Consider the following 14,451-nt stretch of genomic DNA (forward strand, 5'->3'; position numbering starts at 1 on the left):
AATATATTGTTTTCAAGTTGATGGAAAAATGACCTAAATAAGAGAAAATACTAATAAGAATACTAATAAATAAAGTCCTCTCTCTCTTTGTACTTTTAACCAAAAGTCAAATAACCAAACAATGCCTTTTCTATCTAATAAGAGATATAAACTGATACATTTATCCAAGTTATAATACATAATAATAACTAATAGAATATTTGTTTGCAGTGGAAAATGAACTCACACCATTTGATCTTACACTCATACCTGAACTCTTGCCTTCCACCTGACATACCATACTGTTCTTTTAGTGAAGCTAAAAAAAACTCTGCTAAATCTCCTGTCATTCTTGCTGCTTGTTTCAGAAACAAAACGTTATCGATAAATGCTTCACCTCTGGAGTCTTTGAACCATCTCTTATTTTCATGAAAGTGCATCTGCATGATCAGAATCTGTCAAATTCATTCTTACCTTGTAGAAACGCTCCTGAAGAAAAAAGCAGACACAGAACAGTGCAGTGTGTCATGTTTTTGTGGTACTGGAGGCTTTGTGTGTTATCACTTCAGCTCAGCTGGCATCGAAACATAAGGTCAGGTATCAGTGACAAATAATGTTAACCATGATCTGACGTTTATTAATATAGACAGAATTAACTCTTTAACCTCTGATGTGTCTGTGGTGAGCGTTCTCAATGTATGATTTATTTTAAATATTCATAAAAATTCAACTGTTTGCTCAATACGAAAAATTTCCAAACATGTTGATCAAATCGACCTTGGTCTTTCCATAGACATCTGAGCATGCTCAGTGCATCCCCCGCCGCCTGTGTAATGGGGGGGGCAAAACACAGATCAGTGAGTGAGAGTGACTTACTATAAAAATAGATGGTTTAGGCTTTTTTTTTTTTTTTTTTAGTTTCCTTGTGGTTTTTCATCTTTACTGTTGTTTACAGTGTTGTAGTGATTTTTCTTAATGTAATTTTTTTTTTTTTTTACTCAGTTTTGACCATGTAACTACTTTTTGGAGTTCAATTAAGTGCCAAAAAGCACCTGGACTGATTTAGAAAAACAAAAACTACTGGGCCAAACTTCAAATACTTGTTCTTGTTCAGTGTGTTCCAGTTCACAGTTCATGTTCAACATCCTAAATCTCGTACTGATGTACATTCTGAGTGCCTTATTTAGTAAAAACCTGTCAAACTTCAATTCCTCACTTTGTCTTTTTCTTTAATTCCACCGTTTTGACCCTAAAAGACACAGCAAAGTACAACCACTGAAGACAAGGAACACAAGTCCATACTCACAGCAGCTTTTATGACACTGAAACAGAAGGCAATTCACAGCAGCACGTTTACCTGGAATCATGGCTCAGGGGTTAAAGGGTTAAGTAAAATGTGATCACATCAATAAATATACCACATGCACATTATACTGTCTTAATAGCTTTATTTTTATTGTAAAATAGAGAGAAAACTACATATTTTCAGTGAATGACATGTAATTTTCTACTGTTGCACTGCGTAACCGAACAGTCCCGTTCAACATCCAAATAACTTTCACTTGTACTGACTCGAACCAGTATCAGAGACCATATTTGTCCTGTGTTGGCTTCTCTGCACTGGCTCCCTGTAAAAACTAGGACAGACTTTAAAATACTCCTCCTCACTTCCAAAGCCCTTCATGGCCAGGCACCTACTGATCTGAAAGAGCTTTTAGGTCCATACAATCCATCTAGACCGCTACGCTCTCAACATGTAGGCTTACTGGTGGTTCATAGAATCTCCAGAAGTACGACAGGAGCTAGAGCCTTCAGCTATCAAGCTCCTCTATTGTGGAACCAGCTCCCTGCCTCGGTCCAGGAGGCAGACACCCTGTCTTTAAAAGTGGACTTAAAACTCTCCTTTTGGATGAAGTTTACAGTTAGGGCAGGTCAGGCTTAGTTCTGCTGCTACAGGCTTAGACTGGGAGACTCATCATGATACACTGACCTCCTCTCTGCTCCTCCTCTTCTCTGACCTCCTCTCTCCTCTATTCACACCCCAGCAAATACATGTTACCGACTTGACTTCTTCACTGGAGTCTCTGTATTTTATGTCCTCACAGGTTTTTCCTGGATCATCTCTGGACCTGCTGCTGTGGTCCTTCTCTCCTGCCTTCATCCTCATCACTCATTTATCCACATAGTTGTGATAATGTTTATTATATAGTTACACAGATGGTGGAGGTTTCTATTATTGGTACTAACAGTTGCAGTTGTAGTATATCCACTGTTAGTACTTGTATAGTATGTAGTAGTATTAACAGTTATGGACATTAGTTCTAGTTATTTGTAATTATACTAACACCAGCTGTTCTACTTTTTAACAGTTCCAGTTCAGTTTGTTGTGCATCTATGTGTCTCCCCCCTCCCCCAGTCTCTCTCTCTCTCTTTTCTTTTAACCCTCTCTCTTTAACCCCAACTGGTCAAGGCAGATGACCATCCTCCAGGAGTCAGGGTCTGCTCCAGGTCTCTGCCTGTTAAAAGAATGTTTTTCCTCTACACTAACACCAACTGTTTGCTCCTGGAGGATTCTGTTAGTGTCTGTGAATTGGCTTAAGAGTCTGGTTTCGACCAGCTGTAAAAGGAAAGGAAAGGTGTCATGAGACAACTTTTGTTATGATTTGGTGCTATATAAATATATTTGATTGAACATTGAATTTCAAACATTTTCAAGGATTTTAAGAACCCAAACCAACCCTGCATTTTGTGCAAAATATTAAAATGGATTAAAATGAAAAAGGTGACAATAATGTTATGAATATGATAAAAATGAATAATTCCAAATATAAAGAAGCTAAAATTAAATGTTAGAAAACCAGAAAGTATTTCAAGTAAAAGTAGTTCATAGTTTTTGTGTTAATAGTATATGAAGTACTAATACCAAATATACTAGATTCATGAGGTGCTTATTGGAAAAACTTATTTTATTCAGCATTGAATTTAGTCTTTTATACTATTTCAGATGAGAACACTTTGGTAGCCTGGAGGGGATTTAGGAGTATGAGTACTCTAAAAGTACACAGTAAAAGTAGTTCATAGTGTTTTTGCTAATAATATATGAAGTACCAATACCAAAAATAACAAATTCATGAGGTACCTATTGGAAAAATGTATTTTTTTTATTCATCACTGAATTTAGTCTTTTACACTATTTCAGATGAAAACACTTGTAGCCTGTTGTGGAAATGTTCAACTGATAACCCACACACAAAGAGGAGCGAAAGTTAGAGTTAAAATAAATAAATGCATTTATTGAGAAGTCAATCACAGAGAAACTCTGTAAGTGAAGTCTGATTAAACATGAAAATACTAAAGATTATATAGACCCAAAATCCAACCCCTCCAATGGTGGACATCCCCATATGTAAAACGTCCCACTCCATACCAGCCCTTCCCGTTCCTAACCTTGTTTAAATAATATCTAGCGTGCAGGCGCCATCACCTATCTGCACATCCAGACATTTAGGTGTTTGGGTTTTAACTCAAGGCAAGAACTCCGTTCCTGGGTCGAGGGTGTTACAGAGTGGTAAACATCACACATAATCATATGATTCAGCATGTACTAACAGTATGAAATATAAAAAGTAAATTTTCCATCACAAGCCTGGGAGGGATTTTGGAGTATGATTACTCCAAAAGTAAACAGTAAAAGTAGTCCAGTGTTTGTGCTAATAGTATATGAAGTGATAATATCAAAAATACCAGATTCGTGAAATACTTATGGAGGAAAACGATTTCATTTCCTGTTAAAAATAGCCTTAAAACCATTTTATCCAACTTACTTTAATGTAATTATCAGATAAATAGTGCACATGAAAAACACTAGGGCAGGGGTATTCGATTAAAAATCACTGAGGTCCAGTTATTAAAATTTCCTGCAAGTAAAATGTCCGAACCGAAGTCCAACTTGTGTCTTTGTGCCTTCCCCTATGTCCACATTTTCATTTAGTTTCAACAATATTTATTGTCAATTTTCAGTGCAGGGAATGTTTAACAGACTGCAGAGCTAGATCTTTTACCACAAGTAAAAGTAGTCCCAGGCAAATACACTGAAGGCCTTTATTTCAGATTAAAGAAAACACAAACCTCAGTACAAAATATATAAAAAAGTGTAAACAGAGGTGAATAAGCTCTTTGCCTCAAAACAGGCTAATAATAGATAGGTAAGGTCTTCTACTGACTTCCACGTTTGTTGAATAGCGACAGAATTCCTTCCACACCTCCACCTGTTGTTTCAGCCCTGTAACACCCACTCGTACTTGGGCATGGGCCGTGGTACATGCTTGTGAATGTAACATCTGCAGGAAAGGTGTGAACGTATCCAAATACTGTACAGACTTGGGTACGCAGTGTGAAATTGCCCTAAAAACAACAGTTTTCCGCATCAACTTTCCTTGTTTTGGAGTGAGACATGCTGTCATCACTATCTCTTCCTCTCTGTTCTGGTGTGTGTGCCACGCAGAGTAAACAAACGATTTGATTTGAGTGAAGCTGTTGTCGTATTAACTGGAGTAGCAGCACCTGCTGTCTATAGCCGCCACTGTCAGAAAAACATAATTAATGAAAATGATCTATTCTCATGAATTTATCAGACTGGTCAAAGGTTCGGACCGAGGTCTTCCATTTGGTGATGCCTGCACTAGGGGCTGGCTGGACCATGCAGAGGAGAATCAGGGCTGGCTTGACCACAGTCTTAGTTTGTGACTGAAACAATGTTCCAAATAAAACATATTATCGACGTCACAGAGCTAGCCCTGCGGCTAATGCAGAAGTGTTTACTAAGTGTTTGACTGAGCTACCAACAGCCACTGTAGTAAAATACAATGTTCAATGCAAATGTATGAACAAAATGAGCATTCTACACCTGTCTAGAAGGAAGACGGCCAACTCCAGATTTGTTTTCTTTCCTTTTAACTCCCTTAGTTCTCTCCATCAGTTCAAAGCAATGCAGAGGTTTACTGGTGTTTTAGCCAGCTTTCTGCCAGTCCAGCTCCAGTGTCCACCATTACAACAAAATAAACCCAAGAAATCCCTTTCTTTAGGAAAAAGGACAGATCTTACTCCTCACTCATTCAACTTACTTCTCACTGCTAAACTCTGCCGGTGGGTGTGGTGTTGTCATAGTGATGTAAGTCTGCCGTAAATCAGCCTAGTCTCTCCCGACCCGACCAGGGAAGCTGGAAATAGCATTTGGATAAAACCTGTTGTGGTGCTGATAATCTCAATTTAAACTACAGACTACAGTTTACTATATAAAAATGAGACTGTTTCAAGGTCACATAGAACATGTGCACAGGACCTTTAAAGATGTTCAACCAAGTCTTCTTACTTTTGACACTACAGATTCAGTCTTTTACTGTTGAAGTTTTCTGCTCTGGGTTGGCCCTTGGTTGATGCTCCTCAGCAGATCCCCTCTGCCTCAAAGAATCAGTGGACGTTCCTTCATTCTTCTTCTTGAGTCTGATCAGTGGCATTCTGGTTGATGGTGTTCTGCTCCGGCAAAAACACAGGAGAATTAAACACACTTTACTGTAATGTTATTTGTACAGCATTTCTGTTGCGAAATAAAACTGAGCAGCTGTTACTATGGAAACAACAGCTGAATATTCAGTATAAAATCATGAAATGTGGACTGCACCAGAGTTTGATTTTGCAAAGTTTCACAACTGAAATAGTAAACCATAAATCCTGTACAATTCTATTATAAATATATTATAAAGACTAACTTGTGAGTGTCTTTGAGTTCCTTTCCCACTTCCTCATCTTCATTCTCCTCATGGTCACTGTGAGAAAGACTGAAACATGAAGAAAGGTCAAAGTTCACCATGTGTCAGTGATGTATCTGTGTGTGGTGTAAAACATCTGTCTCAGTAAATCATCCAAGTCAACAATAATAAAAAGTGGACACTGAGTTGAAACATGAAAAGTACCATTTCATATGTTTTTTGTACAAAGATGTGATGACGACAGCAACAACAGCACCAGCACAGACCAGAACCACAGGCAGACTGATCCAGGTCAAACCTGTGAGAAAAAGAGGAAAAAACCCTTTAACATTTATAAAGTAACAACATAACAGAAGAGTTAGTGGTCTGAGTCCATGTGGACTGAACTTACTGTCATCACTGTCACTGGGTGAACGTTCCTCATCAAAACCTGGGGAAAAAAAACAAACCATGAAAAGAAACTAATCACCAGACTATAAGTGTGTGTCTTTGAAAACATTTCTTACCAGGAATGGTTGTAAACACCTCTGTCTCAGAACCAAAGGCCAGTCGGACTGAACATCTAACTCTAGTACTGGTTCTGTGCAGACCTGACAGTACAGCTGTAGTGTTGACCGTCACTGTACCGTTAGTGTTGGGGACTCTGACGGTACTGGTGTGTGAAAAGTTTTGTCCCTGGACACTCAGAGTGACAGTGGGAGCAGGTCGACCAGTGGCTGAACAGGACACAATGAACTCTGCAGTAGAGGACGATTTACTGACATGTAGAACAGGTTCATTCAGCTCTGCAAGGAAAACACATGAACATACATGAGTGGGTTCAAGAGCAGGAATTTCCACTGATATCGAAGAAAAGAAACACACATTCAATGATGCAGGAAGGTTTTTACCATAGATCTCGAGGCAGGTTTTGTAGGTTTTGCAGATGATAGCCCTCTGGTGTTGGATGTTAAACAGACAGTTATAACATCCTTCATCCTGCTGCTTCACATTCTTGATAATTATGGTGCTGTTCTGCAGTCCAGCATCTTTAAACTCCACCTTGTCTCTGAACTCTGGATTGACTGCTTGGTTTGAGTCCTTGTCACTGATGGCCAGATTAATTTTAGGTGAAATCTTCTGCCATGTGACTCGTACAACATCTTCAGATTTCATGAGGTGACAGTTGAGGAAGGCTTCACCTCCTACCTTCACTGAAGTATTCTGAACCTCAGCATTTACACCTGAATGAAGGAAAACACAAATAAATATGTAATGTTTTGAGCAAATACAGTTTAGGAATAAATTAGACCACTCTGACAAAGTAGTGATAAGTAAAGATGTCTCATAAATGAATCTGTCAGAGCCATAAGTGTTTACTTATGTGGAAATATGAGGAAGAATAAAAAAAAAAAAAAAAGAAAAAAAAAATCTGAGAAAAGACATATGACATGTTTGCTTTTACAAGTTTAACCCATAAAGACCCAAACATCCACCAGTGACCAAAACCATCTACTGATCTAAATGGTTTATTACCTGTTGATCCACTAATCCTATCAACACATGCAAATAATTGGTGTAAAATGCAGTTTGTCATCTTTCATGGTCATCAGATATGACCCATTTAGACGTTCAGAGGCTCCGTAGTGAAAATGGAAACCTGCGTGAAGTTGGCCCCCCACCCAACGAAAACCTCTGGATAAACATTCTCATTCGTTTGTGCTTCGTTCGTGCTGGTTTGTGCAGTTAAAATTTTTGTTTGTGTTATTATAGTTATTGCGTTATTAACAATTCTTTTATAGGTCATTCAGAGGTCAGCCAGCCCCCCACTTGCTCCAAAATTAACCAAAATTGTGACGTTTGTTTGTGCTTCGTTAGTGCTGGTTTGTGCAATTAAAATTGTCGTTTGTGCTATTATGGTTTTATAGATATTAGATTTATTTTCAGCCGATGACGTCACACAGCCCCCCCACTTCCTCTAAATTGAGTGGAAATGTTTGCGTTTGTTTGTGCTAGTTAGTGTTGTTTAAAAATTTTGTTTGCGCTGTTATGGTTTTATAGATATTACATTTATTTTCAGCCGATGATGTTGTGCACCCCCCCCCCGCTAGAAATTCACCCGAAATGGTCTTTAATGTATTTTTACAGGAGCTCCATTTGCACTGGATTCCACCTTGCTTTTACTGTGTTAATCACAGCTGTCACGATGGTCTTACGTGATCATAACCTGTTGATGCCTCTTCCTTGTTTACCTGGTAAAGTTGTCCTGTCAACAATGTTTGAAATTTCAATAAAAAAGCAATGCAAAGTGTTTTGTTCAGTAGTTTTATTCCCGATTTATGTCAATGGAACATCATGAGACTTCACAATTGTACCACTAGTGGGGGGTGGACAGGTTTGAACCTGAAGTACACCTGTGGAAAAAAAGTTAGTGGTGTAGGAATTTCACATCTAATATTGCACATTTTTCCAAGTTTTAGCTTCTCAGCATAGGATTTACAACCCTCTGCAAAATCTGATTTCTGGCCAATGCAAATGAAATGTTTTCAAACTAAGTTTGCAGAATATTGACTCAAAAATTGCTCACAAAATATTGCTCATGTATTAAAGTAACCCTTTTGACAAATGGAGAGAATTTATTCCAGAAAAGGCTGAGGATGACACATTTTCTAAAACTAAAAAAAAAAAAAAGAACATACCATTTGAAGAATGGCACCTGGACTCATGTCATAAATGAGCAGACTTGGAAAGCAGTCAAAAGTCCTTGCACATTTATTTGTAAAAGAGCCAAGGTCTATCCATCAATCACAATTACACTGAAGTCAGGAGCTACTGTAAAGAGCACCATGGTCATCTGGACAGAACATGTGAGATAGAACCAGCAGTTAACAGCCCAATGGTGTTCAAATGTTGCATCAACAACGCTGGTGACTCCTGCACACTGGCTGTTCAAAGCATTTCATGTCTGGAAATATGCTTGTGCAGATGAACACAGAAATATGTGAAGGCAGATGGAAGCCCATGTACGGCAGGCATCACAGGCAAAGAAGCTGATGGACTTTGGAGATCCCAACCAAGCCATGGACCTAATTTGGCCACACTACACAAAGCAAAACAAGAGAGAAATGATTAGGAATCAGGTGACAAAGATCTCATTTTGTCATTGCTGTTGTTAAAATCCAGTGCACCTCATAGTGGGAGCATTAAAGACACTGGACTCCAGTTTTTCTATCACTACTGGAGTCAAACACAAATGCATCAGTGGCGGCTGCTCGTCTTTCAGACAGGGGAAGCTCATCGTCAGCTTACATAAAAAAAATTTTTTTAAAAATTGTCAAGTTATTTAAACATACATTCGGCCCTCCGTTCCTTTTTAAGAAAATGGTCAGTGACTTTATCGTACCAAGTAGGCGTCTTTTCCAGGGACTGGACCAGTGTCCTCTCTGCTTAGATTGCCTTGGCCCAGTGTGTTATGGGTGTAAGACTTCAGCCTTTTTAAACTAGAGATGCTCCTTTCACTCCGACCTAGCCGACAGTATGATTGATTTAACTATCTACAAAACGATATTCAACTCGAACAAGAAATGATTAAATTATGTAACTGAAACAAGAAAACGCTGAAATTATGTTGAATTGAAACAAGGAAGTACAATGAGTGTTTTATTTACAGTGCAAGAAATGAATGAGTAATTTCGTAGTGGTTTCTCTCTCTCTTTCACAGCAGAATGTGCGACGGTATTAAACTGAACTGTGTCAGTGAAGGAGTAGATCTGAAAACAGCTGTCAATCAAACGGGATTCAGCCTTTCGACTGATCCTCCAATCAGCACGTGGGATTCTGGCGTCCAGCCCGGCCGAGCTCCGCCCACAGCTCCATTCACCCCCAGAGACGTCCGGCGTCCAGGGGCGGGACAACATCGTGTCATTTATCCAATTACCGTCCAGTTTTCAGGCAATGAAAAAAACTGTTCCACTCAGTCCCATTGAAGCCCAGAGACGCCCGCAGTCTACGGACAAATGCACTGAGCAGAGATGGAGGAGAAAACAGCGCAACGGGAATGGAGGAGAAGTGAACAACATCGCCTCCATTGGTTTGTAAAAAAGCTGATTCTGAACGAACTCGTCTGTGAGATGAACGTGTTCTAACACATTTGTGGTCAATGAAATGTCAACACAACCGAACATATTTAACCATTTAATTTTCGTAATTTTAGGGGAAGCCGGGTTTCCCTTACAGTCTATGAGAAATCGCCACTGAAATGCATGTATACAAGACCTTATGACAGAAAACTGACTCAACAGTATGTTCTGATGATGATTTAGAGCGGCAGACAGAATTCCCTTTGAGTGAATTTCCCTTCACTCTGGTGCTCTAAGGAAACACATTTACTTTGAGGGGGGGCAGTCGTTGCTTTACAGGGAGGCTTGACCCAGGATGCTCTTGGACATTTTGTATCTGTGAGATGGATGAAGACCTAGGAAGTGGAGTGAAAACAGCATCAGAAAAAAGCATCAAAAAACACCAAAATATGCCCACATGCTGTGTTCTACACAAAACAGTCATCACTTCATTGCTTCATTTAATTCATTTGCAGCATTATTTTATCATTTCTTACTTTTTGGTACAATTCAGGCTTGTATCCTCACAAAATCCTTACTTCAGTTCATAGTTTATATTCATAATTTGTGTATTCCTGTTTAAAACTCAGCTATTTTTATGTTTTATTTTGGACATAAAGTCAGTGCTACAAACCTTAGTCATTTTTATTCATGCAGTCATCAACTTCAAATGCATATCTGTATCCCTGGTCCTCCACATCTACTGTCCTGCATGTTTTAGATGGATCCCTCTTCCAACACACCTGATTCAAATGATGAGCCTATCATCACACACTGCAGAAGCCTGATAATGACTGTCAGGTGTGCTGGAAGACGGTGACATCTAAAACATGTAGGATAGTGGCTCTGGAGGACCAGCGATCTATAGATATACATACATATATCTATACACATGTAGATTTATTATATCAATCTACAGTTTTACTGTTTGTAGGCAGTGCTGGCCAGTAGTGCACTGCTAGTAATATTACTGTAATTAAATTACTTTTTTCCAGTACTAAAGGAGGTTTGGTGCTGACTCCTTGAAGAAACACACTTTCTGCTCAGAGGTTTGAGAAGCTTCTGCTAATGAGATACAATCACTGTTTCACTTGTAAACATTAAGGCCCTGCTAAATGTTTCACTGCAAAGATAAACCAAATGTTAAACACTCTTCTTAGATCACATTCTACATTTTATTCAATGAGCTGATCTTTGCTGTTTTTATGAGGGACAACGCAGAAAGTATTACTTTAAAAGTCAGAATTTGAGTTCGTTCATTTGGATTTTTTGTTTCCATGTGTATTATTCACAGTACATTCCATACTGTGTCCCATCAGGTGATGAAACACTGCAGTGTTTACAACTCTAGGTTTTCTTCTGCACAGTTAAGGTAACGTAATGTTCAAATAAAATAAAATAAAGTGTGTTTAGTTCCCTAAGGAATAATCTGTTCAACATCAGGTTTTAGGGAAGGAAAATAATTATTAACTTAAAAGTAATGAAACTAATTCATTTAGCTACAAAGTCATAAGTAACCTAAATACATTTTAAATGAGTAATAAATGAAATGTAAGTTATTCCACTTTGTAACTTCACTGTTTGAAGGTGCATCCTAAAATACTCATCTTTGGTTTGATATTCTGTCCACTGAAAAAACAATGCCTAATAAACCATATAATACTAATCACTCAAATAATTACTGTTTAGCACAATAACCTAAAACAGCTGTTACCAAAAATATGGTGTGTAGTCTGGCAGTTTGTCACAGCACAGTAACACAAATGTAGAAGGAAAACTGAACATTAAACAACAACACTGGTATAACTAACTGATCTGATGAGGATCATATCCTTGCAGTTGTTTTCTACAGTCATAAAACAAGCAAAATACGTAAAAATATTTACCTGGAGTTCTTGTTCAGGGTGACATCCCCAGAGCTGGACTGGTTGACTGGAGGAGGAGTGAAAAACGCACCCAAACAGACAGAACCAGGAGGAAAAAAGACGAGTGTGGACCACAACAGAACCTGTACAATCTGTTTGTGCTTCATGTGTCTTTAATGTATTTGAATGAACGGGAAACACGGACCAAACCATTTTTGTGGTTAACTTGGAGGGGACGGGGTTAATACCAACAGCTCAAACAAAACTTTAAACAGCACTAACGACGCACAAACAAACGCAACCATTTCCACTCGATTTAGGGGGGGGGGGGGGGTGACGTCATGCCCGAAAATTCATCTTGTAATATGTATTAAACCAGTGAAGTATAAGATCAATGTCGACCCTTTTTGCTCATTTTGTCATAATTCGGATGAAACATTAACTCATTTGTTTTGGGAATGTGCATTTTGTCAAATATTTTGGTGTGACATCAATGTTTTTTTTAAATAGAAAGCTGGATATTTCTTTTAACTTCAAACTTGAAGATATTTTATTTGGTTTCTTTATTACTGATTCGCCCGTTCGGAAATTGTTTATTCTTAATCTCATTTCTTTATTTGCTAAATTTCATATACATACAAGCAAATTTGCTAATCAGAAACCCAGCTTTGTGGTATTTAAATCTTATTTGAAATCCTATTTAGACACACTCAACTTTTGCACCAACCCTAAAGCTGTGAAGACTAAAGCCTTATGTAACGAATTTAAGTTGTAATTTATTTATTTTTATTTAATTAATTAATTAATTTATTTATTTATTTATTTTTCTTTCTTCTTGTTTATTCCATTACTTTTATTTATTTATTTATTTATTTATTTATTTAAATTTACTTGTCTATCTATGTAATTGTATTTAAGTTCTTCCTGCGTCACCTCGAGCATTATGTTATGTGTTTTTTTTTTGTTTTTTTGTTTTGTTTTGTTTTGTTTTTCTCCATGCCATGTTCTGGTCTATGTGTATACAATATTTTGTAAATAAAGTATGAAAAAAAAAAAATCAAATCTATAAAACCATAATAGCACAAACGACAATTTTAACTGCACAAACCAGCACTAACGAAGCACAAACGAATGAGAATATTTATCCAGAGATTTTCGTTGGGTGGGGGGCCACTGTGGTGACAGTTCTAAAACAACTGATGATGGAGGAGGGGCTCATTACAGTTTCAAGAAAACAAAACTTTCCTGAGTTAATGTCATCCTATCAACACCTAACACAGACTTCAAAACTATCTACTTACTATTAAATACAGTGAAATGCATTTGTATCTGACCTTTAATGAAGGCTCCAAACAACAGAAGTAGACACACCACTCCTTGATGGGACATGTTTCCAGATGCTTCCCATCACAGTCAGCATGAATATACCACTGAAGGGCAGCCAGGTGGTCAGAACCAAATAGGTTTCATCTGCGGGTCACTGATTTGGAAATAATTATGTCAAACGTTATGTCATGAACAAATATAAATATTCAGAATAAATATTGCATTTAAGTGGAGAATGGTCTATTAAGTATGGTATGTATATGTGTTGTTTTGATCTTAAAACCTTTATATTTACATCATGTCATGCGTAAGTTTCACCTGTTTCACCGTCTAATGGAACAGTCCAACATGACAGGTTACGGGTGTACTGGCACCTGGGATGGCCCGGAAGTTGAGAAAAGGATGAACGAGGCAGAGAGAGAAAACTAAAAGGAAATGAGTGAGGCTTTTCTTTTTTTTTTTTCTTAGAAATGAGTGAGGCAGAGACAGAAATCTTAAAGGAAATGAGTGAGGCTTTTTTTTATTATTATTATTTTTTTTAGAAATGAGTGAGGCAAGGACAGAAAACTAAAAGGAAATGAGTGAGGCTTTTTTTTATTTATTTATTTATTTATTTTAGAAATGAGTGAGGCAGGGACAGAAAAGTAAAGGGAAATGACGATCTGCAAAAAAAAAAAAAAAAAAAAAAAAAAAAAAAAGAAGACGACGAAGTGGACAGAGAAAATAGACCCTTAAATCCTGAATGGACAGACTCATTTGTGTTCATACTTCCACTGGGAATATTAAACCAGTGTGTCTCATAAGTGCAGCCCCCATAGCACTTATTAATATATTAATAGTGCTGATATGAAGTAATTAATGAAGTTGACCCAGGGGCTGTTCTAGGATCAGAGGTTTAGGGGAGCTGAGCACCCAGAGTCCTGCAACTATGCAAGAGAAATTTCACTGTTTTGTATATTTTAACACAATTTCAGACCTTCATTCCCACATTTGTGACAGAAAAGCATTTCTGGGTAGGGGAAATTCTGTGACAAAACCATCAAATCTGATAAAAGTTTAAATGCTGAGCCACAGTAAAAGAGGACTGGATTGGAATCATAAAATAATTAAATCCTAACGCTAATTTCTGAAGAAGGCCAACTCATTCTGATACAGCAGCTCCTCAACATATGCACATAAACAGTACATGTCTGTTTCTGGAGTAAAACAGCCCCTATAGTGAGCACCAGAAATACTAAAAATGAACCTTGGAATTATTTTTTGGACTTTTATTTGAAATTCAATGCACAACATGTAAAACACATTAACAGAAATTTACATTTTCAATGTTTGTCTCTGCCTCTTTCGTTCTTGTCTGTATTATATAATACAAATACATAAATAAAAATAAACTTGTGTCCTGTTCAGAATAAAGTC

The 14,451-nt window shown here is 37.6% G+C and overlaps 1 protein-coding gene across 3 annotated transcripts; it reads right to left on the reverse strand.

Annotated features, from left to right (window-relative positions):
• Positions 1 to 3,316: 3,316 nt before the first annotated feature.
• LOC115435153 (OX-2 membrane glycoprotein-like) lies at positions 3,317 to 13,179 on the reverse strand. 3 transcript variants are annotated; one of them, XM_030157380.1, is made up of 8 exons: positions 13,044 to 13,179; positions 6,638 to 6,970; positions 6,254 to 6,532; positions 6,139 to 6,177; positions 5,952 to 6,045; positions 5,748 to 5,816; positions 5,351 to 5,511; positions 3,317 to 5,198 (listed from the first exon to the last, which is right to left on the reverse strand). In XM_030157380.1, the coding sequence occupies exons 1-7, from the start codon at positions 13,096 to 13,098 to the stop codon at positions 5,367 to 5,369; spliced, it is 1,014 nt and encodes a 337-aa protein (XP_030013240.1). In that variant the 5' UTR covers positions 13,099 to 13,179; the 3' UTR covers positions 3,317 to 5,198; positions 5,351 to 5,366. The 3 variants fall into 3 exon arrangements, with proteins under 3 accessions (XP_030013240.1, XP_030013249.1, XP_030013231.1); XM_030157389.1 differs by having other exon boundaries at positions 3,317 to 5,511; positions 5,748 to 5,804; XM_030157371.1 differs by having other exon boundaries at positions 3,317 to 5,511.
• Between the last annotated feature and the right edge of the window lie 1,272 nt (positions 13,180 to 14,451).

The sequence above is a fragment of the Sphaeramia orbicularis genome, chromosome 2 (assembly GCF_902148855.1).
Source record: "Sphaeramia orbicularis chromosome 2, fSphaOr1.1, whole genome shotgun sequence".
Taxonomy (NCBI): domain Eukaryota; kingdom Metazoa; phylum Chordata; class Actinopteri; order Kurtiformes; family Apogonidae; genus Sphaeramia; species Sphaeramia orbicularis.

Excerpts from the sequence above, each read along its gene's own strand:
- LOC115435153 (XM_030157380.1), bottom strand. The coding sequence starts at position 13,098 with ATGTCCCATCAAGGAGTGGTGTGTCTACTTCTGTTGTTTGGAGCCTTC. Across the intron at positions 6,971-13,043 it reads GTTTGGAGCCTTCATTAAAG|GTGTAAATGCTGAGGTTCAG; the intron begins GTCAGATACAAA and ends TCCTTCATTCAG. Across the intron at positions 6,178-6,253 it reads GGTGTTTACAACCATTCCTG|GTTTTGATGAGGAACGTTCA; the intron begins GTAAGAAATGTT and ends TTTTTTCCCCAG.